Source organism: Mastomys coucha, unplaced genomic scaffold (assembly GCF_008632895.1).
Source record: "Mastomys coucha isolate ucsf_1 unplaced genomic scaffold, UCSF_Mcou_1 pScaffold5, whole genome shotgun sequence".
Classification (NCBI taxonomy): Eukaryota; Metazoa; Chordata; class Mammalia; order Rodentia; family Muridae; genus Mastomys; species Mastomys coucha.
The window spans coordinates 83,345,192-83,371,067 of NW_022196911.1; the positions used below are offsets into that span (position 1 = coordinate 83,345,192).

The 25,876-nt window shown below is 41.4% G+C and overlaps 1 protein-coding gene and 1 pseudogene across 3 annotated transcripts in view; both read left to right on the plus strand.

Annotated features, from left to right (window-relative positions):
• Positions 1 to 25,876, plus strand: part of Tex14 (testis expressed 14, intercellular bridge forming factor) — a 75,634-nt gene that overhangs the window by 42,759 nt on the left and 6,999 nt on the right. Inside the window, exons 16-24 of one of the 2 annotated variants that reach the window (XM_031354380.1) lie at positions 4,040 to 4,106; positions 7,955 to 8,036; positions 9,187 to 9,249; positions 11,269 to 11,396; positions 12,568 to 12,773; positions 14,441 to 14,537; positions 16,276 to 16,350; positions 19,491 to 19,568; positions 20,307 to 20,400. In XM_031354380.1, coding sequence (XP_031210240.1) covers positions 4,040 to 4,106; positions 7,955 to 8,036; positions 9,187 to 9,249; positions 11,269 to 11,396; positions 12,568 to 12,773; positions 14,441 to 14,537; positions 16,276 to 16,350; positions 19,491 to 19,568; positions 20,307 to 20,400 — 890 coding nt within the window. The remainder of the gene's footprint in view (positions 1 to 4,039; positions 4,107 to 7,954; positions 8,037 to 9,186; positions 9,250 to 11,268; positions 11,397 to 12,567; positions 12,774 to 14,440; positions 14,538 to 16,275; positions 16,351 to 19,490; positions 19,569 to 20,306; positions 20,401 to 25,876) is intronic. The other variant, XM_031354381.1, reaches the window with a different exon arrangement.
• LOC116077148 lies at positions 281 to 2,982 on the plus strand (annotated as a pseudogene). The gene is made up of 3 exons (XR_004113175.1): positions 281 to 286; positions 408 to 1,630; positions 1,810 to 2,982. The product of XR_004113175.1 is annotated as a zinc finger protein AEBP2 pseudogene (transcript).

The following is a 25,876-nucleotide window of genomic DNA, read 5'->3' on the forward strand; positions in this document are numbered from 1 at the left end:
AAAAAAAAAAAAAAAAAACAACCAAATAACTTTAGATAGATAGATGTACACATACATATAAAAAAGTGTTAAAGTTAGCTGGACAGTGGTGGTGTACAACTTTAATCGCAGCACTCAGGAGGTAGAGGGAGGCAGATCTTTGAGTTTGAGGCCAGTTTGGTCTACAAAGCAAGTTCCAGAAGAGCCAGTGTTACACACAGAAACCCTGAATTGAAACACAAAACAAAGGAGGCCAGGAGAGGAGGTCAGAGCTGCTGGACTTAGACATTTGTGAGCCGCCATGTGGGTGCTGTGAACGGAGCGCTGGGTCCTCTGGAAGAGCAGTTAGAGCGCTCAACAGCCGGCCGAGCCAGCGCTACACCCCCAAGAACTCGGCCTGCCTACAGCTTCACCCTAGATTTTATTAGAAGCCCCAGGACTCAAACCTGCGAGGATCTCAAGCCAAAGCGCGGCTCACTTTGTCTGAGTTGCCCTGCTTGGGTTGTTTGGACATCAGGTACTCTAATGGACATAGCACAATTTCCAGTGGCCGTTCAACTCCAGCTACGATGAATGGACAAGAGAGCACTACTGCTTCAAGCAAACATATTGCCTATAACTGTTGTTGGGACCAGTGCCAGGCGCTTCAACTCCAGCCCAGACCTGGCAGATCACATTCGCTCCATACATGTAGATGGTCAGCATGAAGGGGTATTTGTTTGCTTGTGGAAAGGTTGTAAGGTGTATAACACCCCATCAACCAGTCACAGTTGGTTACAGTGGGCACATGCTGACACACAGTGGAGACAAACTTTTCAAGTGTGTAGATGGTGGCTGCAATGCCAGCTTTGCTTCTCAGGGAAGGCTAGCTCGCCATGTACCCACACGCTTCAGTCAGCAGAATTCTTCAAAAGTTTCTAACCAGCCCAAGGCCAAAGAAGAATCTCTTCCTAAAGCTGGAATGAACAAGCGGAGGAAACTGAAGAACAAGAGACGGCGCTCATTGCCACAGCCACATGATTTCTTCGATGCACAGACACTGGACGCCATAAGACATCGAGCCATATGCTTTAACCTCTCCACTCACATTGAAAGTTTAGGGAAGGGACAGTGTTGTTTTTCATAGTACTGTAATAGCTAACAGAAAGGAGGAATCCAGAAAGATCAAGCTTTTGCTTCATTGGATGCCCGAAGACATTCTGCCAGATATATGGGTGAATGAAAGTGAATGACATCAGTTAAAAACTAAAGTAGTTCATTTATCAAAGCTACCCAAAGATACTGCCTTGCTGTTGGGCCCAAACATTTACAGAACAATGCTGTAGAAGAGGTTGGAGAGAACTCTGATAAGAAAAATGTTCAATTTGTATTTAAGCAAACAGTGAACGACATTTGCGGTCAACTAAAAATTCATCTATCGACTTAGGTGTGAGAATCACTGTTAAAGAGTGGTGCCGTATGTCTGATGGCTCCCTTTTCAGGACTAGGGTCTCCCATGGGGTACAGCATGTTAATATTTACTCCATAACTCTTTTGTCAATGGTTTTTGAAAAAAACCTCAGTTTCAAATTATTTGAATAATCTCCATAGTTTCATTTAACCTGACTTTTAAAATTTTTTTCCCGAGGAAAGTGTTTTTTTGAGGGTTTTTGTTTGTTTGTTTGTTTGTTTTGTTTTTTTCGAGACAGGGTTTCTCTGTATAGCCCTGGCTGTCCTGGAGCTCACTCTGTAGACCAGGCTGGTCTCAAACTCGGAAATCCACCTACCTCTGCCTCCCAAGTACTGGGATTAAATGTGTGTGGGCCACCACCCCACCCCACCCCCAGCGAGTTTTTTTAATGTTAAAGAATTGTCTTTTTTTTTAAAAAAAATCTTCAAACTGAATCTTTTATGCACCAAAGTTGGTTTTTAAAAGGAAAATAAAATCACTTTCTTGCTTGGCAGGCAAGAAGCCATATGGAATTTTTTAAACTTTTACAGAAATGTGTAACTTGTCAATACTGTATCAAACAAATGTTGCATAGAAATAATAGAGCATTGCTTGTAAATAATTCAGCAGACTTGTATATTTTTCTATTATGAAATGTACTGTAGATGTTTTCTAGAGGCATGAATCAATGTATATATTATGGTAGAAATAATATTGAAGGAAAATGTAACTCACTAGTGCTGCCAGAGGGATTGGTGACAAAGCACCTTTAATGAGAGATGTCTGCAGACTGAAGGGACTGTGTACTACTGTTAATGATCAAAGCTTGGGCATCCTTCCAGAAGGTCTTTGAGGGAGGACCTAGACCCATAAGAGAAGTTTATGGCACTACCCTTGACAGTGACTGCACTAGTTGTTCCTTCTTGTTGGGAGCCTGTTCTGTAAAGCACGCGCTGTGCAGTCAGACTGCAGCAAGCACGCCTCACCCAGAGTTCTCACTCCCTACACTGACAGGAAGACCAGCACTTTTTACTCTAAATTTTTTAAAAAATAGACAAATATAAATTTAATCCTTTGGTTCCAAAATGGGAAAGGTTCCATGATGCATAGATCATTTCTTATTTGCTTAAAAAAGAAAGACCACATGCACACAAGGTCCCAAAAGAATGGGAGGCTTTAACAGGGTGAAGAGGTAGACACTGAGCGGTCACGGAGCCTGAGGGACAAGGGAAAGCACTGCGGATGAACACGCTCTGGAATGGTCGTCTAAGATGCTCTGTAGCAAACAGGAATCTATTTTCAGAAGAAGAAAAGCAGTGTGTTTTTACTATTTTTTCCTTTTGCTTAAGCACTTCTTTTGTTTTGTTCTATATCTGCAAAGTACTCTGCGATCTCCTATGTTCGTTTAAAATTTCGGTTTGTTAAAATATTGCCAAATAGAGTGTTTGAGACATATAGTTTGTACCTGTATTTTTATTTTACTGTCTCATGTCCTTGTAAGTCGTTCTTAATTGACCAATGATTGTAGACCTTGCTTGAGTATTTTTTCTAATAAAACAAAAGCAAATTACACTTAAAAAGAAACACAAAACAAGGCTGACCTAGCCCTGCACATATGTAGTAGATGAGCAGCTTGTGTTCATGCAGCTTCCCCCAACGACTAGAGCAGGGGCTGTCCTTGTGCCTGTTGCCTGCCTGTCTGCTTGTGGATCCTGCACCCCTAAATGGACCCCCTTGTCTGGCCTCAGTGGGAGAGATGCCCCTAGCCCTACAATGGTGACCTGATGTGCATAGTGGCAGGGGGGTGGGGTGGGGCAGACACATGATACCCAGAGAGGGGCTTCCCTTCCATAAAGAGGAGAAAGTTGAATAGGGAGAAAACTTGTATGAGGGGGAGGAAGGGCTGACAGTGGGTTATAAAGAGAATAAATTAATTAATATAGAAACTGAACATCACATGTCCCCAAGGATCTCCCTTGTCCTCCCTTTGAGTCATTGCTTTTCCCTCGAAGAAGTCATTGCTCTCATTTCTCAGTTTACTGAAGTAGTTCTTTTGGGCTGTTTTCAGCATCCTTTCTTCTAGAGGTAGAGCTCCAATAACCATGGCATCTTGGTTAGGGTGTTGCACAACAGCTAATGCTGGAAGAAGTGAAGTCACAAAATTCCTCTGCACAGTGGAGGTGGAGAGAGGACACATCAAAATAGTGTCTGGGAAAATGCTCTTTTTCTGTACTTCTCAAGGTTTAAGAACATCAAGAGGCCTTAATTTGTGGCTCAGTGCTAGAGTGCTTCCCTAGCATGCACAAGGCCTTGCCTGTGTGTGTGTAATATTTTTATTGATTATTTGGGAGCTTCACGTCATGAAACCTGATCACACTTCCCAGTCCTTCCAGGTACACTTCCTCCTTTTGACTTTCCTTTCCCCCAGAAAAGAAGAAAAAAAGAGCCCAGTTTCTCTTACCCACATATTCATTGGAGCATGCTCAAATTCCTCCCAGTGAAGGCCCTGTTTTTGATGCCCAGCACTTGAAAACAAAACAAAAATATCAAGAAATTCTCTCTCTTAACTTTTTGAAAATGTTTTTGAAGCCTTTGCCTTCAAAAGCTACTTTCTTTGCTTTGCTTTTACAGACCTCAAGTCCCATAGAAGAAGACTTGGAAAGAATCCAGAGTTCTTTTGCCCAACCTCAAGGCTATGGTAAGCACCATAGCAGATCTCTTTGGGAATCCTTTCCCTCCATTTTCTGTTGGATTACAGGTGTGTTTACAGCTGGGGCAGGCCTGGGGGGAGGTGCTCCTTAGAAATAACCTTGTTCAGGATTTCCATTTTGTAGATGAGAAAACCGAACAAGAATTGCTGGCCTCACCTCATTAGAATGAGTCCTTTATGGGGCTGGAAGGATGACTCAGCAGTTATCAACACCTGGGTCCCATTCTTTTTGTTTTGTTTTGTTTTTTGTTTTTTGAGCCAGGGTTTTTCTGTATAGTCCTGGCTGTCCTGGGACTCACTTTGTAGACCAGGCTGGCCTCGAACTCAGAAATCTGCCTGCCTCTGCCCCCCAAGTGCTGGGATTAAAGGCGTGCATCACCACTGCCCTGGGTTCCATTCTTAACACCCACAGGGCAGCTTACAGCTTTCTGCATCTACATTCCTGGGAAATATGATGCCCTCTTCTGACCTCTGCAGGCACTGCATGCACTTGGTGCACAAACTATATGTAGGCAAAACACCCATATCATAAAAAAAGATTAAAAGTAAAATAAAAAGAATGAACCTTCTCCTGCTCCTCAGTCTCCTGGTAGCCACCTTGTGTTATTCCCACCTCCTAGGTATTTCTGTGGTACATTCTGTAAGCAGTGCACTCTTAACAAATTGTAGGTCCCTTGACAGCTGTACAACAGGTTACCATTCCTAAGCAACCTGAGGGATCTTCAAACACCACAGAGCTGATTCTTGATAGCATAAAACGACAACTTAATTTCTGGTCTTTCTTTACCTAGAAGCCAGAATGTTACCATCATTTTCCTTTGCTTAGTACCTTCCCTCCCAACTCCCCCTTTAAAGTTTATGCTTCTAAAATTGATGTAAAAATAAGATTTTGTTACGACATTTTCATACCACATATATACCCTGCTTATGTGTAGTCAGTCCTTTGTTACCCCCTTGTTCTCCCTGTGCACTCTCAGTTGTCCTCCTTTCCTATATAGTCTCCCTTCTATTTTCATAGCACATACCCAATTTTTAAAAAATTTAGATTCTGCTTATGAGATAAACCATAAGTATGACTTTCTGAGTCTAACTTATCTTGCTTATATTATGATCTTCAGTTCTATTTTCCTACAAGAAACAATTCCATTTTTCTTTACATCTGAGTAAAACTTCATTATGTATTCACAACATATTTTCTTTATCTGTTCATCTGTTAATAGCTGTCTAGATTCTGTGTTTTGGCAATTACCAGCTTGCTTAGTATCTTAAAAAGCCAATAAATAACAGCCAGTTTTGCAGATTTAACTTAATACCCCCAGGGAATCTTTGGTTCATCTTGTCCTTTCTTTCTCTTTGAAAGCAGATTTGGGTTTTGTTTTGTTTTGTTTTAAGATTTATTTATTTATTTATTGGTTTTTCGAGACAGGGTTTTTCTGTATAGTCCTGGCTGTCCTGGAACTCACTCTGTAGACCAGGCTGGCCTCGAACTCAGAAATCTGCTTGCCTCTGCCTCCCAGGTGCTGGGATTAAAGGTGTGTGTCACCACCGCCTGGCTATTTATTTATTTTATGTATATGAGTACACTGTAGTTGTCTTCAGACACACCAGAGAAGGGCGTCAAATCACAATTGCAGATGGTTGTGAGCCACCGTGTGGTTTCTGGGAATTGAACTCAGGACCTCTTGAAGAGCAGTCAGTGCTCTTAACCGCTGAGCCATCTCTCCAGCCCCAGATTTGGGGTTTTATTAAAGTTATTTTAATACAGGCTTAAGCATGAGAGACTCAAAAAATAAGACATACTTAAGAATTGTGGATGTAGGGCTGGAGAGATGGCTCAGCGGTGAAGAGCACTGACTGCTCTTCCAGAGGTCCTGAGTTCAAATCCCAACAAGCACATGGTGGCTCACAACCACCCAGTGGGAACTGATGCTCTCTTCTGGTGTCGCTGAAGGAAAAAGGTGTTGTTCCTGAGAAACAACAATTGAGGTTGACCTCTGGCCTCCATGTGCATGTGCACTATGTGCATACACATGAACACATATATGTAAATGATAATACACAAGTAATACCCAAGTAGCAAGACCCTGTCTCAATATAAAACGGCACATGGGGCAGCATCTGCCTGGCATGGGTAAGTCCTTGGGTTCAGTCCTAGTACTGAAAAAGATGTGCAGGCGTTTAGGTGAAATGGCATTCTCAGGACTCTGGATATGTAGAGTAAAAGACCTAGAGTCTAGAGACACCACCTTTTCTTGCAGTCTTTACTCATAATCACCTTCTGTGGGCCTGGTATAAACATGGCCCACAGATTTGGAGGAGTATTTTGTTGGATAAAGGCATGGTAGGACAGGTAGATCAGAATATCGGGGCTAGTTCTAAACAAACATCTAAAGTATATGAAAAACCCTAAGGCTTCCAGTTTGTTCTGTTCTTACAGCCTTTCTCTACCTCTCCTCCCACTTAGCGCTCTGATATATAACCAACCCCTTCCTATTGTGGCAGAAGTGCAATGGGATATCTGCTGGTTCTCGGCCTGTTCTGCCGCTGACTTTCTTCTGCATAGCCTTTGCCTATAGCTCATGTTAAAAATAGTAATAAATTGTGATTATTAGTTTATGCTTTCTCGAGTTTATCTTTTAAAAGGAAGGCCACAGGAAGAGGGATCCCAGCCCCCAGCATTTCTCTACTCGTTAGGTTTCAGAGCTTTTTTGTGTCTGCCATAGGCAACAGTGTTCGGGTGGACCTTCTGGTGCCCACCAGCCTCTTAGTTGGGAATTGGGTAATTAGGAGCATGTGGAGTCAGAGTCCGCTGCTCTCTCTGTGGAACAGCTTAGCAATGGGAAGGAAATGAATTCTGGTCTGTCTGTCTACATGCTTGAGAAGCATCTTACAGAGAACAGAGAAAGACTACCGTCAAACACTTGATACCTGGAAACCAGAAGATTATTGAGCTACCATTTCAGTCCTTGCCCCACTCCTGCTCCCCTCCCTATAAACTGTGGTGATCACTAAGAGGCATAGTTTTTTGGTTGTTTGAGAATCTTCAGTTGATGATCATTCCCCCAAATCCCTGGAGTTGAGGATCTTGCTCAAGCACTCTACCCCTGAGCTAAAACCCTGAGCTAAAACCCCAACCAACCCCTGGCACTTTGGATTTAAAATCTTAAGTGGAAAAAGCGCCCCCTGGTGCCTATTTACAAGAATAGTCAGTGTGCTTTGGAAAGACAAAACATTTGTTTCCAGAAATAACTGTTACATCCAAAAAGCAAGTAAATAGCTTGGTTATATTCTGAGTGTTGGAATACAGTTCTCAGTGAGTTTGCACATACACCATGGCACACAAGTGGAAACCCGAAGACAACTTTTAGTCGGTTCTCTCCTGCCACCTTGTGGGATCCAGAGACCTAACTTAGGGTGTCAAGCTTCTGAGCAAGTGCTTCAGCTTAAAGCCCAGCCCAGACGGCGACGACGACAACGACGACGACAACAATGATGACCATCATCTATTTAGTGTTTGAGACAAGGTCTTACTCTGTAGCTCTGGTTGTCCTGAGCCTGGTTCACAATGTAAACCAGGCTGGCCTTGAACTCAGAGAACTGCCTACCTCTGCCTCCCAAGTGCTGGGATTAAAGTAAAAATACATGCCAGGCAGTGGTGGCGCATGCCTTTAATCCCAGCCCTTGGGAGGCAGAGGCAGGTGGATTTCTGTGTTCAAGGCCAGCCTGGTCTACAGAGAGAGTCCCAGGACAGCCAGGGTTATACAGAGAAACCCTGTCTCGAAAAACCAAAAAAAAAAAAAAAAAAAAGTAAAAATACATTTTTTTTATCATTCCAGTTGAAGAAAATTTCCAAATAAGAGAAATCTTTGGAAAGAATGCTGAGATTTTGACCAAGCCTCAGTCTCAAGATATTCAGTGGTATGGCTGTTATTTTCTTCCTCACTTTAAGGCTCAGAAGCAATGTTCATTGGTAAAAGTGATTAGACTTATATATTGCTTGCCTTCACATGTATTGCCCACTATACAAAGTAGCTCTGAGCAACCTAAAAATATTTGGACTTGTTCAGCAAAACTTGACAGGGAGTGAAAAGGAGTAATTATTTGTATTGAGATCCTGGCTTTTGACATTTTATCCATATTACTTTGGTTATACATCTCTGCCTCTCTGCTGTCACATCTTTAAAGCAGAAATGATAAAACCAGGCCTGGTGGCATAGGCTTTTAATCCCAGCATTAGAAGTTTAAGACCAGCCTGTCTACATAGCAAGTTTCAGAACAGGCAAAGGATATGTAGTGAAACCTGGTCTGAAAATAAATGAATAAATAAAATTGGAATAATAATTCTGAGACAACTGACATAGAATTAAAATTATAAGCCAAATTCTGGTGGTACATGCCTTTAACCCCAGCACTCAGGAGGCAGAAGCAGGTGAATCTCTTGAGTTAAAGGCCAGCCTGGTCTACAGAGTGAGTTCCAAGACAGTTAAGGCTACAGAGAGAGATAAACAAGCCAGCCTGTGTGTCTTTTCCCTATGTAAAGACATAGGGAAAGATCTAGACATAGAAAGATCTGCTTATAGTTCTATATCCATGAGTCCTGAAATTGAAGCTTAAGCATTGGTTGACGTAGAAATGGGTCGTTTGTTTTCATATCTCTTCTGGAGTCTCTTAGTGCAAGCCCTTCTTGGCTCTCTATACCAGGAGGCTGTGTCACAGTTGTTAGCATCCTGTCTGGATCTGTTGCCCCGTGTCTGCCTCCCAGCAAAGTTCCTGTGCTCCATTGGCTTTTTAAGGATCTTGCTCTCTGCCATACAAATCAACTGGCTTATTTTAGAGCTGGGGTCACCCTTTGAGAGTATTTGTCTAGTATATGGAGAAGAATTGAGATCCAGTGATGCCAAAGAGCTTGTGATTAGTGAACACTGGGACCAGAACTAGAAACCACACTTTCTGCTTCTGACCTTAGTGCTTTTTCCATTGCCTCTTACCTTAGGCTGGTGAACTGGTACCAAGTTAATGGACTAGACTGGCCAGGAACTCATTAATGTTCATACTTTTTCTCTCACAGTGCTGAAGATGAACAAGAGGAGACATTAGAGGAGACACCAAAGGAGCTGAAAGAGAAAAACATGTATGAACACCAAAGAGAAGCTAAGGATATTTGTATAGTTTTATGGAAATATTTCCTTGTTTGTAAGAAACTGTATTCCTCCCATTCTTCAGTATTATTATTATTATTATTATTATTATTATTATATTCAAGTATGCCATGATATGCATGTGGATTGAGAGGACAGCTTTGTAGAGTTGGTTCTCTACTTCTACATTTACATGGGCTCCAGGGATCAAACTCAGGCTGCCAAGCTTGTGTAGCAAGTGCCTGTATCCTCTGAGCATCTTTATGGCTCTTATTCTTACCAAAAATATATTTAATATAAATATCTTTTTTCTTATATTAAATTCCTGATATGCTCTATTTGTAATAGCATCTTATAATCAAGGACATAGAGCGATGGCGATGATGTTGCTAATGACTTTACTACCTGAGATAGATTAATGTATTTTCTATATAAATATCTGCTCATAAATGGGAATAGTTTATTTTTATTTATTTATTTGAGACAGGGTTTCTCTGTATTGCCTTGGCTGTCCTGGAACTCACTCTGTAGACCAGGCTAGCCTCGAACTCAGAAATCCGCCTGCCTCTGCCTCCCAAGTGCTGGGATTAAAGGCATGCAGGAATAGTTTATTTTTATCAGCCAAAATATGTTACGAGTTATATATTTTTTGTTTTGCAGTGCCCAGACTAGAACTCCAGGGCATGTTTGTCACGTGCCTGGCAAGTGCTCTGCTACTATAGCACCTCCCTAGCTCAGTGTCTCTTTTTGTTTGTTGTTTGTTCCTTGATTTGGGAGTTGAGAGGGTTATGGACATGTTCATATCCCTTGCCCTCACCCCACCTGTTTGTTGTTTTGGCTTGGGTTGGGTTTTGTTTTTGTTTTTGTTTTTGTTTTTTTTGTTTTGTTTTGTTTTGTTTTTGAGTCACTGTAGCCTAGGCTAGCCTCTAAGTTGAGGCAGTCTGTGAGCCTGCAGTCTGGCCTGCAGCAGTTCTTCTGCCTTAGCCTCCCAAGTGTTGAAATTAAGGGCATAAGCAAGCTACTGTAACTCTTGGTCCCAGAATCAATCTCAATCAGTCTCTCCCTCTCTCTCCCTCTCTCTTTCTCTCTCTCTCTCTTTCTCTCTCTCTCTCTCTTCCTCTCTTCCCTCCTTGCCTCTCTCTCTCTCTTTCTCTCTTTCTCTCTCTCTTTCCCCCAGAATCTCTTTTTAAGATAGGTATCTTTAAATTTTATTTTATTTTTACTGGTGTTTTGCATGCAAGTGTGTATATTGCTTGTATGCAATGCCTTAGAAGGCCAGATGATGACATTGGATTTCCCTGGAACTGGAGTTGCAGATGATTATGATCAATCTTGTGAGTGTTGAGAATTGAACCTGCTGACCCATCTCTCCAGCCTTACTTTTAACGGCATCCTACATCTCCAGCCTTACTTTTAAAGATATTTCTCTCCCAACACCTTTGTTTGTTTTGTTTTTCCCAGACAGGGTTTCTCTGTGTATCCTGGCTGTCCTGGAACTCACTCTGTAGACCAGCTGGCCTTGAACTCAAATCCACCTGCCTCTGCCTCCCAAGTGCTGGTATTAAGGCATGTGCTACCACTGCCCGGCTTAAAGATTTTTCTTAATATTTTCTTTAAGATAGTCTAAAAATCTATTGACAAGTAACAGTTTTATCACTAAAAGTTCTTATAGAGGCAGGACATGTTGGTATATAGCTACACTCCCTAGATTAAGGAGCCTCAAGCCATAAGATCATAAATTAAAGACCAGCCTCTGGTGAGTTCAAACATTAAAATAAAAGATGTTCTTATCAGGAATGTAATATTCTGTTTTCAAAAACATCTCCTCACATCTCACTTTTTTTTTTTTAATTTTAAGATTGAATCTTGCAATGTAATTCAGGTTGTCTTTGAACTGTGTAATTTAGGATGGCCTTCAAGTTACAGCAATCCTCCTGCCTTAGCCTCAAAACTGCTGGGATAACACAGTTGTACCACTATGACCAGCTTATTATGTGTTCTTAATTCTTTAGATCGCTGACAGACATTCAGGACTTGTCCAGCATCACCTTTGATCAAGATGGCTGTTTAAAGGAAACTTCATGTGAAACACCTAAACTAAAACACGCACCTACCTCTGCCAGTACTCCGCTCAGCCCAGGTACTCATATACAGGGAAGAATGTTTTTAGAAGAAAAATTCACAGGCCTTTGCTATTTGCCGTGACTGGGCATAAGTCAGGATGACTGTTTTCTCCCAGAGCAAAGGTGTTTTTTAAAGAGAACTAAACAGTTATTCCGTGGCCTTCCAGGTAGAGGTATGGTGTTACAGTGTAGCAGGCCTGCCAGGGAGGGTTTTGGTATTACAGTGTGGCAGACCCTCCAGGTAGAGGTATGGTGTTACAGTGTAACAGACCCTCCCTGTTGGAGACAACCTACTACAAATGGAGGAAATTTGGGTTTCAGCACTAGGCTGCCTTCCCCTTAGAATAGTCGATTTCATTCTCAGTTAAATATCCATATCTCAATGAATTGTTTTTTGTTTGCTTTCTGTTAAATTTGGAGATCAAATATTGGACTTTGTAAAACCAAGCAAGTTCTTTACCACTGAACTAGACTCCAGCACTACCCTCTCTCATGATTTTACATAAAATACAAAATTGCCAAGACACGGTAGAGAGAAATTAGAAATTCATTCATTCTCATTCCCCTCCCCCCCCAGTAAAACTATAGCAAACCAGTTTTCTTTACCAATTCACATTTTTTAACTTTTCTTTGACAATTCAGGGAAACTAAGGCAATAGGTTATGACCCCGAGTTTCCATTGGAAGTGGTAGTGCTGGTGCTGTGGCCAGTGTTTGAAGGTTAGTGTTAGATTGCAGTAGTGCAAACATTCCATTGCACAAGAACCTCTGCAGTAACTGCAGAAACACTGAATTTTGAAAACACTACTTTCTGCCTAAACATACAGTCCTTGAATCCTGCTACCAGACATAACCAGCATCAAATATTTATATTTGTTTGTTCTTATTTCTAGTAAATTTGTGGTTTAATTTCCCTTTATTTCATTTTGATGACCAGGTTTACATGTATGTGTGTGATATGTATGTATGTATGTGTATACACACACACACACACACACATATACATACATACACACATATATGCCTTGAGAACCTAGAATACAAAGTTTTAGACTTGAGAAGCTGTCTCATATTCATGGTTGTTTCAGTTATTAACAATTTCGAAAATTCCTGGCATAGTTAACAGTTTTGTGGTTGTTTTGTTTACAGTGTAAAGAATTTAGACATTTATTTCCCTCTCTTCTCCTAGAGTCGATTTCTTCAGCTGCTAGTCACTATGAAGACTGCCTTGAGAACACCACATTTCATGTTAAAAGAGGATCTACATTTTGTTGGAATGGTCAAGAAGCTATGAGAACTTTGTCTGCCAAATTTACAACTGTCCGAGAGAGAGCTAAGAGCCTGGAATCTCTCCTCGCTTCTTCTAAAACCCTACCTGCCAAGCTGACTGACACTGTAAGTGCCCGAGTTTTGTTTTACAGTTTCATGAGGCCAGTCTAAAGCCCTCAGTGACCAAAAGGCTAAGATTTCTCCAGATTTGTTGAGAAATATGGAATACGCTAGATTCCTTCCAGGCATTCCTGGGCTTCCTCTCCAGAGACCTTATTGTGGGAGAGTTCCATTTTGCTTCTTGAGGCCTGCTGCTTCCTCGAGTGCTGGTCTCCCTGACACTGCAGCAAGAGCTTATTTCTATCACCTTCTCCTCATCCACATGCTCTTTCTTTTTTCTCACTCATATTGCAAATGTTTAGTTTGTAAAAGAAAACCACAAATTCCTGCTTAATAGTGCTTATTAAAAACCTTTCAGCTGGCTGGGAGGTGGTGGTGCACACCTTTAATTCCAGCACTTGGGAGGCAGAGGCAGGCTTATCTTTGTAAATTTGAGGTCAGCCTGGTCTACAGAGTGAGTTCCAGGACAGCCAGGGCTACACAGAGAAATCCTGTCTCAACAAACAAAAACCTCCCAAAACTTTTGGCTGACCCTCTCTACTAGTTTGATTTCTGTTGCTGAGATAAAAGATTGGCCAAGCAACTGCTGGGTTGATTTGGCCTGCAGGTTATAGTTCTTTATCCCGAGAAGCCAAGGTAGAATAACCCAAGGCAGTATAACCTGGTGGTAAGATCTGAAGCAGAAACCATGGAGAAACATTGTTGTCATGGTTACTGCTATTGCTGTAATAAATATAATGGCCAACGAATCTCATAAAAAGAAGCATTGAGCCAAGGACTTGTGTACAGTTGGGGAGTTAGTCCATGACCATCATGGCAGGAACATGGCAGGCAGGCATGATGCTGAAGCAGTACCTGAGAGCTCATATCTGACTCACAAGTTGTAGGCAGAGAGCACAAACAGCCTGGCATGGGCTTTTGGAACCTCAAAGCTCATCCTAAGTGATATACATTCTTCAATAAGGCCACACCTCCTAATCCTTCCTAAACAGTCTATCAGCTAGACACCAGAGATTCAAATATATGAGCCCATGATAGGCATTCTCATTTAAATCCCAATTGTTTTCTGGCTTTCTCCTTCTGGCTTATTCAACTACTTATATAGTTTGGGCCACCTGCCTAGGGATAGGACTGCCTGCCCAGAGTGGTCCAAGGATTCCTAGATCAATTAACAATTAAGAAAATGCCTCAGACATGCCTAGAGGCAAATCTGTTGTGGCAAATTTCCAACTAAGGTTCCCTTTTGCTAGGTATATCAAGGTGACTATTAAAGCTAACTGTGACACTCTCTAGAAGGTTATTTTCTTTAGTACTTAATGGAATATTGATTGTAAATGTTTTTTGGTATTTGGCTCACAAAAGTTCCACTTAGAAGTGAGGAAGTAAGTAGGAATGAACTGTTAACTGGGAAGAGTCTTAAGTGTCAGGTGCCATATCCAAGCCTAAATAAGAAAGACACAGCCCTATCTTAAAGTTACCAGTGCTGTCCGTAATGAGGAGGACAGGCCGAGTGTGATGACTGAGTGCTCAGCAGGCAGTTGGACAGCTTTGCAGGAGAGGCAACTTGTTGAATTTGGAACTTAATGCCCAAAATAAATGGCAATGAGTGAGCTACATGTGTCTTCTTACTCAGTGCAATACTAATTACCACATTTTGTGTCTTATTTTTATAGAAAAGGTTGTGTATGTTCAGTGGTGTTGGCTCTTCTAACATTTCTGTGGCATCTGTAACATCAACCCATGCTACCAAGAAGAAGAGTCTACCCAGAGGTACCTTGTTTAATATGAAAGAAGTTCCTAAGAGCAAGCCAGATAAGAAAGCTTAGGTTCATCAATCTTCACTGTGACATTTGGTTTAAACAAAATGTTATTTTCTCTGATTATAAAAGTAAAACATGCTGGGCTATGGTGGTGTATACCTTTAATCCCAGCACTTGGGAGGCAGAGACAGGCGGATTTCTGAGTTCAAGGCCAGCCTGGTCTACAGAGTGTATTCCAGAATAGCCAGGGCTATACAGAGAAACCCTGTCTCGAAAAAACTAAAAAAAGAAGAAAAAAAAAAAAGTAAAACATTCATTATAGAAAACTAGGTGAATAAGAAAACGTTTTAAAAACGAAATGATTAGATAATCACAGCACAGCTTGCTGTGTCATATAGTTGTGGTACACTGTGTTTCATAGTTTTAGGACTATATAACAAACATTTTACTAATATTTACTATATTTCACTATACTGTGCCATATAGCAGTTATAGACTGTTTCTCCATGACGTGCTCAGCATCCTCACCTGTTAGTTCTATATCATGAGTCCAATTAGTGGCAAATGAAAAGAATTTGAAAAAGATTGCTGTATTGAACATGTATAGCTGCTTTGTTTCATCTTTCTTCCATAACTAAATAGTATAATACATCAGTGATTTACATAGCATCTACATTATATTAGGTATTATTATAAGCCATCAAACACCCTGCCACTTTGTATAAGGAACTTGAGCACCTGTGGATTTTGGTATTGCCAGTCTAAGAGACTCTAGAAATACTTCCTTATAAACAGTAAAGGCTAATTGTATTTTGAGCATTTCCTTGTAATTAGAAATTATATATTATGTATGTACTTATATAATACATAATTAAACTGATAGCATATAGTAGCTACATAATACACTCTATATATTATTTAACCCTTCTCTTATTTGAAAATTTATATTGTTTTCCAAGGTTTATCCTTTGTACATATGCCTTCTTTGAATTTCTGGTCCTTTCCTTAGAATAGATTTCTCTTCTCTTCTCTTCTTTTCTTTTGTTTTCTTTTTTTTCCAAGACAAGTTTTTCTGTGTAGCCCTGGCTGTCCTGGAACTCATTCTGTAGACCAGGCTGGCCTTGAACTCAGAAATCTGCCTGCCTCTGCCTCCCAAGTGCTGGGATTAAAGGTGTGCACCACCACTGCCCAGCTAGATTTCTTAGAATACAGTTTTCAAATCATCTAAGAATGCTAAAACCTTCTAGAGCAAATTGCTTTTGTTGCAGTAATTTCAATGTGTAAGACCTTTGCTATAGTTCTTGGAGTTTCTCTCCAGGGAAAAGAAGTTCTGTATGTTATATTGAAGGGCTTATTAGATATAAATGAGCACTTGGGAAAAGGCCTAAAATATGGTTGCTTCCACATCTCCTGGCCTGATAGTCTACAGAGAACAGTCTCCTGCTCTGTGTTTTTTTTCATGTTGGCTGGTCCATAACCTCTGTGTCTCTAACATCCTGCTCCAGATTATCCTTAGCCTCTTAGTAAGAATCTATCTGAACCTTACCTGATTCAAGTGTTCTTTGGAAAGGGTGGCATATATGGGATGAAAGTGGAGAGTAGAGGCCATCATGTATTAAGGAATCCTCTACTAAGTTATGTTAGGTGCTCTCATACTCTTTAGTTTATTTCACCGTTGAGAAAGCCTAGAAAACTGCCATTCAGGTCTAGGAGGATGTTAAGTCATTTTCCCTTTGATCTCTTTTAAGAACTAGTGGAAGCCACCTCTCAACATCATCTTGATGAGCTTCCACCACCAGCTCAGGAGCTACTTGATGAAATTGGTAAGAAGTGTTCAGTACCCCTGTTTTGGACCCCTTGGCCCCTGTTGGTTATGGCTACACATTATGGTTTCTTTTTCTTAGGTATCCACACTGGTACAAAAAGAACTATGAAGTTGTGGTTCAGTGTACAAATTCAAGCAGGGCAGTGGATTCTAGCACTTGGGAAACATAGGCAGGTGGATTTAGGGCTGCATATAGAGAAACCCTGTCTCAAAAAGCAAAACAAAAAATTAAGTACAAATTCAGGAACGGACAGTTTTTGAATCAAGTAGTCCACAGTGTGGCTAGGATGATTGGCCCATTTATTTTGTCATTTGTTACTAAAGGGTTTATGGCAAAGACTCTAAAGTAAAGTAACAAAATTCAGATGTTTTATGGTGATGAACTAATTTTTGTGAGGTTTTTATTTTGTTTTCATTTTTTGAGATACGGTCTTGATATGTAGCTCAGGCTTGTCTAGAGTGTACTTCATAGCCAGGCCGGCCTTAAATCCTCAGTTTTTATGCCTCAGCCTCCAAGTGTCCCACCATGTCTAGATGATAAACTCCTTTGATTAAAGCAATTGTTAATATCCCTTTAAATCCAAACCAGATATTCCTTGGAAGTGTATAGCCCTTAGCTTTAGAGGGTCCATCTCCTCTGGTCTGTGATGATCCAATTCTTGGTGTAGGGCCTACATAGAATTTCTCAAGAAACCAGTTGGTTTTCAGGCTCTCTGAGGTCTTATGCTCACAAGGGATAAAGACTTAATGCCCTGACTCAAAGCATAGTTATCCTCTGGCTCCTTAGCATAACCTTCAATGCCTGTCCTTTAACCTAGTGAACTTCGTAATTATAGTATTATCACTGATCTTTTTTTTTTTCTGAAAAGACATCTAGGAGTCGTCAGAATCTATCCCCTGCTTTTTTGGAGTGTTTACATCCAGAGGTCTAGGCCCCTGACAGGAGCCTTAAAGGGAAAGGTCTTTTAGAATTCGGGGTATAGATGATCTGTATAGATGACTGTTGAGCTCAGGAGCTGTCAGGTAGCAATTTACTAACAGTAGTGTCTTAGGGTGTCTATTGCTGTGAAAAGACATGATGACCAAGGCAACTCTTATAAATAAAACATTTAATTGGGGTTGTCCTACAGTTTCAGAGTTCAGTCCACCATTATCATCATGGCAGGAAGCATGGCAGTGTGCAGGCAGACATGACATCTAGAAGGAACTGTGTGTTCTACATCTTGATCCAAAGGCAGCCAGAAGACACTTCTGCAGGCAGCTAGGAAGAGGCTCTCTTCTGCACTAGGCAGGGCTTGAGAGGACCTCAAAACCTACTCTGACACTGATACACTTCTTCCAACAAGGCTATACCTCCTAATAGTGCCACTTCCCATGGACCAGGCATATTCAAACCACTACAAGTAGGAAGGGAGCAGACCAGCACTGCCTAGACATAACTCTCCCTCCTCAAAATGAGTCTGGGGTGGCCCTAGCTGTCTCTGCTTTGCTCTGAAGAGCATTTTGAAAGAAATAAGCCTAGCAAATACAGAGCAGCCACTGAGTTGAGCATATGCTTTTCTTAGTCTAGTGAGCACTTTATAAGGAAGTGGAAATGATGGGTGTTCATGGTAACCAAACATGACATAGGCCAGTAGAGATGGAGACATCTGTGGATTGCTCTGCCACTGAGCGTGTAAAGTCAGGATTAGGGGGCTGGAGAGTTAGCTCAGCAGTTAAGGGCACTTGGTGCTCTTGCAGAGGACCTGGGTTTAGTTCTTTGCACCTATATAGTAGCTTAAAAGCATTTGTAACAGTTCAAGGGATCTGGAGCCCTCTCACAATCTCCATGGACACAAAGTATAAATGTGGAATATACATGCCTACACACACACACATACACACACACACACACACACACACAGACACACACACATAAAATTTGAAATCTTAAAATTTATTTTTAAAATCAAAGTTAGGAGCAAAAACTTTAGAGCTAAGATTTCCTGGACTCAGTCTCAATTCTCCTACTTAATTCTTTCCATTTATGAAAGTTTTTTAACCCTCTCTTCACTTCCCAGGCCCCTCCTCATCTCTGGTCTCAGTGCTGTTGCTCTTCATCTGAAAACCAGATGTTATAGGACTATTATTAGGATTGTGAACATGAATCCTGAACTGTTGTACATAAATATTTAATACCTGCCACATAGACCTCTGTGTTACCTATCATCATCCTCATCCTTGTTTTGTTTTGTTTTGTTTTGAAGACAGAGTTTCCATGTATAATTCTGGGTGGCCTGAAACTCACAGAGCTGTGCCTGCGTTTGCCTTCTAAGTGCTGGTGGTAAAGGTGTACACCATCACACCTAGCCTATTTTCTTTTTCTTTCTGTTTTTACATTTTTACACTTGTTTATTCGCTCTGTATGTGTGTGTATGTGTGTGTATGTACGTACATACATAAGTGCACATTCCATAGAGCTTGTGTGGAGATTAGGACTGTTTGATCGAATTCAGGTCATCATGTGTGGAGCCAAGTGCCTTAACGCATCAAACCATCTTGATGGCCCTTTGTTTGCTGGCCCTTGTCATTACTGTTTGAGACAAAGTTTCATGTAATACAGTCTAGTCTTAAACTCCATGTATGTAGCCAAGGCTGGCCTTTACAAATTTCTGGTTCCACCATCCATGTCCTGGGATTATAGGTGTGCACCACATACCTCCTAATGTTTTATTTTGTTTTGAGACAGGATCTCACTCTATAGTCCTGGCTATCCTAGAACTTCCTATGTAGTTCACACTAGCATCAAAATTAAAGAAGTTTTTCTGCTTCTGCCTCCTGAGTACTGAGATTGTAGGCATGTGCCACCACATCTACTATCAATTGTTTAAAAATCCTTTATCAAATATTATTTGTGGCTTTCTTAATTGAAGAATTCCTTTTGAACTCAGAGTGTACTAAAGTAATGACTTTGAAAATTTTCAGGAGTCAGAATCATATAAATATGACTGAGTTACGCTGCCAGAGTTTCAGATTTAATAGGTTTGGGTTTTACTAATAGTGCTGGTCTGAGGCCTGGCCTTTGAAAGCCACTGTCCTAGAAAATGGGGTGGTCTGGAAAGGTAGGATAAGCTGCCCTCTGCTTTTGTACTGTGACAGAGCAACTGAAGCAACAGCAGGTCTCATCCATGGTGTCTCATGAGAACACAGCACATGATCTGAATGTCACTGAAAATGGTAAGCTGATAACCCAGGACTTTCTGCATGTAGCACAGCTCTTAACAGTGTAGTGGTATATGTGGGAGAGTGTGACTTAGGTTGGGTACAACTCCATTTTAATTCATTTCTACCAGTTAATGTTGTCTGACAAGCTATTTTATTTCTGAACTTCATTTATCCTTTTCTGTGAAATGGGAACAATAGTTTCTATCTCATGATACATAATAGCTCTATGCACAGTACCTGGTACACTAAAATAATTAGCAAGCATTAGTCCTCTCCCTTTCATAGGTCTGCTGGCCAGGTGAAAGGAGAAAGTATTTGTAAAATGCTTGACACACATTCAAGGAATCAGACTTATCCCACACAGATTCCTTCTGTGAAGTTCTACCTTTGGAACGTCTAGGAAGCAAGAAAAGGAAGTGTGTCCTAAAGTACAGTTGTGGGGTTTATTTTTAGAGTTGTTTGCCTCCTCTTTTGTGTGGCCTTCTTTGCTTTGCTTTGTCTAGTTCTCTGAACTTGGCACTGGCTAGGTTTCCTGTAGCTTCACTTGGCACCAGAGATCTCCCAAGACCCCAGAAGCAGCTGCTGTGAATTCTGGTGTCCTTCGGACTGCCACCTGGCCCTCTGCTCTCCTGAGAAAGTGGGGCTGGTGCCTTGCAGAAGGACTGACGGCCTTGATTTTTACAGTGCCTTTCAAAGCATGCTTTTAAGCATTTTTCACTTTAATAAAGTTAACTCTCTCAATTACTTTAGATAAAAAGCATTTGGAAGAACAAGAAACCAACAGCAGTAAAGACAGCAGTTTTCTTTCCAGCAGAGAAATTCAGGATCTGGAAGATACAGAGAGGTAACAAAACAAAAACAAAAGCAAAAAAAATCTAGACTTTTGAAAGGATTTTAAAATTGTGTTTGTGTATATTAGTTTTTATTATATTAACAAATAAGAAGGAACAGAATAATTATTTTCTTTATTCTCTCTTCATTGCTATGGTTTTATTTTATATTAGCATGTATTAATTATGTAGAGTAAGTCTTATGATGGTGTTTTCATACATGTATACAATGTGCTTTTATCAAGTGTGCCTCCCACTGCCCTCTCTTGTCTCTACTTCGCTCTCCCTTGCTCACTACTTCCCATCTTCCCTCCTGTGGAAGGTGTGTGACCTAACGAGCGTCAGTAGGGTTTCTCAGAAGAGTGTGGATGAGGGGTTACTTATAGGAACACAAACACTTCACTAGTGGCTACACCACTGAAGAACGTGTGTCTCCTCTCCCAGCTATCATTAACTGTCTAGAGATCCACAGGGCAGGATTGGGGCTTGTGAGCCTCTTCCTCCTAGTTTATACTTTTATGATTAAAATACATATAACATTTAATCACTTTTCTTAAAGATTTATTTATTTTATGTATTTGAGTACACACTGCAGCTATACAGATAGTTGTGAGCCTTCATCTGGTTGTTGGGAATTGACTTTAGACTTCTGCTCACTCAGGTTGGCCCCACTCCCTCTGATAGACCCCACTCGCTCAGTACCTGCTGTAGCTGTCTTCAGACGCACCAGAAGAGGGTGTCAGATCTCATTACAGGTGGTCGTGAGCCACTGTGTAGTTGCTGGGATTTGAACTCAGGACTTTCGGAAGAACAATCAGTGCTCTTACCCACTGAGTCATCTCACCAGCCCCTTAATCACTTTTCTTAACAAATTTAAAGTGTACAGCTCAATGTTAATTATATAGTGACTATCCATGATGATTCACTTAAAAGTTTTTGAAATATTTTTGTCTTTCTTTCTTCTCTTTTTTCTTTTTTTTCTTTTCTTTTTTGAGACAGTTTCTCACTGTGTAGCTCTGACTGTCCTGGAACTCACTATTTAAATGTAATTTGACATGTGAGAGGAAAACATGGAGTGTTTTTCTTAATATAGTGATATCCAAGTTCTATCCACTTTTCTGCAAATGTCCTAATTTCATTCTTTTAAAAGTGTGTGTGTGTGTGTGTGTGCATGCGTGTGTGTGTGTATGAGTATACTCACAAACTACAGTGTTCATGGGAAGGTCAGAGAAAAACTTGGGGGTGTTGGTTCTCTCCTTCTACCCTGTGGGTTCTAAGGATTGAACTCTTAGTCAGGCTTGAGTGGAAGATGTTTCCCTGCTGAGCCATCTCACTGGGCCTTGTTCCTTTTCACAGAATGTATACTTAGCACTCCTTTTGTTTAAGACAGGGTCTGACACTGTTTTCTAGGCTATATTTGAACTTGTGCTTGTTGTGGTTAATTTCTTACCCCAATAAGCCTATTTAAAAAACACACACACAACTTAGTTATTGTAAGTGTCTTAGTTAGGGTTTTACTGCTGTGAAAAGACACTATGATCAAGGCAAGTCTTATAAAAGATAGCATTTAATTGGGTCTGCCTTACAGGATCAATCCAGTATCATTAAGGGGGGAGCATGGCAGCATCCAGGCAGGCATGATGCAGGAGGAACTGAGAGTTCTACATCTTCATCTGAAGGCTGAGAGTGGAAGACTACCTTCCAGGCAGCTAGGGCGAGGGTGTTATAGCACACACCCACAGTGACACACCTACTCCAACAGGGCCACGCCATCTAATAGTGCCACTCCCTGGGCCAAGCATATATAAACCATCACAATAAGTTATATGCTGCCGGGCAGTGGTGGTACATGGCTTTAATCCCAGCACTTGGGAGGCAGAGGCAGTTGAATTTCTGAGTTCGAGGCCATCCCGGTCTACAGAGTCCAGGACAGCCAGAGCTACACAGAGAAACCCTGTCTCGAAAAACCAAAAAAAAGAAAAAAAAAGTTATATGCCTAGTTTGGGCAGATCCATCACTGTACATGATCTACTCTTTGTTAGGGGTAACCTCCCCCCCTTTTTTTTTGAGACGGGGTTTCTCTGTGTAGCCTTGGCTCTCCTGGAACTCACTCTGTAGACCAGGCTGGCCTCAAACTCAGAAATCCACCTGTCTCTGCCTCCCAAGTGCTGGGATTAAAGGCGTGTGCCACCACCGCCCAGCGGGGGTAACCCCTCTTGAGGAATTAGAATTAACATCTAAATACAAACAGCACCAGGGTAACCCACAGCATGTGCCAGCCCTCCTGTCTAAGCTCTGGAGTGTTGAGGCTGCAGGCATGTTCCATCACACCCGGCTTCATGTTTTTTTCCTGCTTTATCTGGTGATGGAATTCTAGGCTGGTTTTGAGGCTTTGCTTTCAATTTTTAAAATATTTGTTACTTATTATTTTTTGTGTGTATGTATGTGTGCCAGTGTATGTGCATCTTTGTGTGTGTATACCAGTGTATGTGCATCACGTGCACTCAGGTGTCTGAAGAAGTCAGAAGAGAGAGTTACATAGGGGTTCTGAGAACTAAACTCAGGTCCTCTCTAAGGGCAGTAGTGCTCTTAACTCCTAAGCAATCTTTCCACTCCCTTGCCTTCAATTATTTTGATATATACCCAGAAATGATATTTTATCATGGTAAGTCTATGGTAAATCTATTTTTAATTTTTGTAAGTAATCACTGCACTGACTTCCATAGCAGCTGCACCATTCTGTGCTCTAATCTGCATTGTACAAGGGTTTCCACTCTCTCCTCACCTTTGCCACTTGTTATTTCTAATATTGGCCACGACTAGGAAGAGGTGGGTTTTACATCACACATACACACACACACACACACACACACACACACACACACACGAGTGCTCTATCTGACCATGTGTTTGTGTATCATATGCATGTCCAAGGCCTTCAGAGTTCAGAAAAAGGTACTGGATCTTCTGGATGGCTGTGAAGTGCTGTGTGGGTTGGGAGTCGGACCCAGGTCCTCTGAAAGAGCTGCAAATGTCCTTAACTGCTCAGCTGCCTGTAGTGATTTGAAGAAAATTGGCTTCCGTAGACACATATATTTGAATGCATAGTCAATAAGGAATGGCACTATTTAATAGGATTAGGAGGTATGGCCTTATTGGAGAAAGTATGTCAATTGGGGTGGGCTTTGAGGGTTCAGAAACCCAGGCCAGGCCCAGTGGCCCTTGTGGATCCAGATGTAGAACTCTCAGCCACTTCTCTTCTGCATCAAATATGCCTGCATGCCACCATGCTTCTTCCCACCATGATGATAATGGACTAAACCTCTGAAACTGTAATTAAGCCCCAGTTAAATGCTTTCTTTTATAAGAGTTGTCATGATCATGGTGTCTCTTTACAGCAATAAAACACTGAATAAAACACTCTTTTTGGTCTAGGTAGTGTTTTAATGCAATTTTAAAAAGAGGTTGAAGTTGGGACTGGAGAGGTGGCTCAGAAGGTAAGAGCACTGGCTATAGTACCAGAGAACCCTGGTTTCATTCCCAGCATCCACATGGCAGCTCACAATAGTCTGTAACTTAGTTCTAGGAGATTTGACACCCTCACACAGACATATAAGCAATATAAAAAATAAGAAGGAATAATTTTTAAAAAGTTGAAAAGATTGAAGTTAATACAAATGACTTCACAATGAACAAAATAAACTTTGAAAGAGATGAGACTTAGTCCTGTGGTGGCACATGCCCCCCTCCCCTCATCCTACAGGTCAGTCTTAGGCGTGTGGTGGTACATGCTCCCTCACTGCCGTGACTAAATGAATTGTCATTTAACAAGAGGTTCATGGGTGGCACATGGGTGCTGGTATAGTCACACCGCCACAGACTCCTGCCATTTCAGTCTTCTGCTCTATAACCTGTGACATGCTGGCCTTTGTTCTAGGTTTATTTTTTCTGTCTACCCTACACCTGTCTCCTGGTGGCAGGATGGCTGTTGTCCACACAGCAGGCAAATGTTAGAGGGTAGGACAAAGGAAGATAGCACTGGAGTCTGCCCCCTTTAACAGCTGCCCCCACTACAGCCTTTCCCAAAGTTTCCCAGACGACAGTTACTTATATTTCATTGGCTAGAATGTGAATCCAGTATTTCCCACTTGAAAAGCTAAGTCATTCTTTTTAAGGAAGGAACAGAAGAAGTCTAAAACAGAATCGCAGAAGTAGGAGACAAAGTCTTAAAAGCTGAGAAGAAAGTTTTTATTTTTAGAGGAGACAGAAATCAAGGGGTAAAAGGAAGGAGCCTTTTTGCCCCCCAAGTAAACATTTTGGAAACCTTTGAACATTTTTACTTATTAAATTCATGTATCATTATTTTCTGTGGTTTTGTGTGTGGTGTTTGGGAGCATACATATATACTGTGATCCGAGTGTGGAGGTCGGAGGAGAGCTTTGTGGCGTTTGCTTTCTCCCACCTTTAAATGGATTCTGGAGATTAGGCTTGTCAGACTTGTGCAGCAGGTACTTATCCATGGAGTCGTCTCACCAGCCCTGAGAAATCTTTAATCTCTGATGAGCATTGTAACTATTTCATCCATCTTCTCAAAACCACTTTCCGCAGTAAGCCATGTAGATTCAGGGAAAAGATGAGTTGCCCTAGGTCAAGTTGGTGCAGAATGTGCTGGCACATGTTGTATTTCGTGCAGGAAGACCAAAGTTGAAAGTCAGCCTGGGCTTCATAGAGACCCCATTTTAAGAACAAAAAAGCAAGTTACATTTGGCTATTCAGTAAAGTTCTTTGCACTTTGTCACCAAGTTAGTTACGTAGACTGGAGATGTGGCTCAGGTGGTAGAGTACTTTTCTAGAATGTATGAGGCTTTATGTTTCATCCTTAGCACCATATAAACTCTGCCTGGCACATACCTGTAATCCTAGTACTCAGAAGGTAGAAATGGGAAGATCAGAAGTTCAAAGTCACCCTGGGATGAGATTCTGTCTCAAAAAAGGTTACTGTTACTTCTTCTCCCCCTTTTGACATCTGTCTGTTTGTTTGTTTGTGGAGGGAGATGTCATATGTTTGTGGTGTGGCCAGATGTCAAAGAACAGCTTGGAGGAGTTGGTTCTCTCCTTCCACCATGTGACTCACAGGGATCTGCCTCAGGACATCAGGCAAACACCTTTACCCATTGAGCTATCTTACCTGAAGCTTACTAATTTAGCTAGCTAGCCACCTTGACCTGGGGATCCCCCTGTCTCTGCCTTCTTTTTGGGGGGATGGGGGTGGAGGGGTTTGAGACAGGGTTTCTCTGAATAGCCCTGGCTGTCCTGGAACTCACTCTGTAGACTAGGCTGGCCTTGAACTTAGAAATCCACCTGCCTCTGCCTCCCAAGTGCTGGGACTAAAGGCATGCACCACCACCGCCTGGCTGGCTGGCTTCTTTCTTTCCTTCCTTCCTTCTTTCCTTCCTTCCTTCCTTCCTTCCTTCCTTCCTTCCTTCCTTC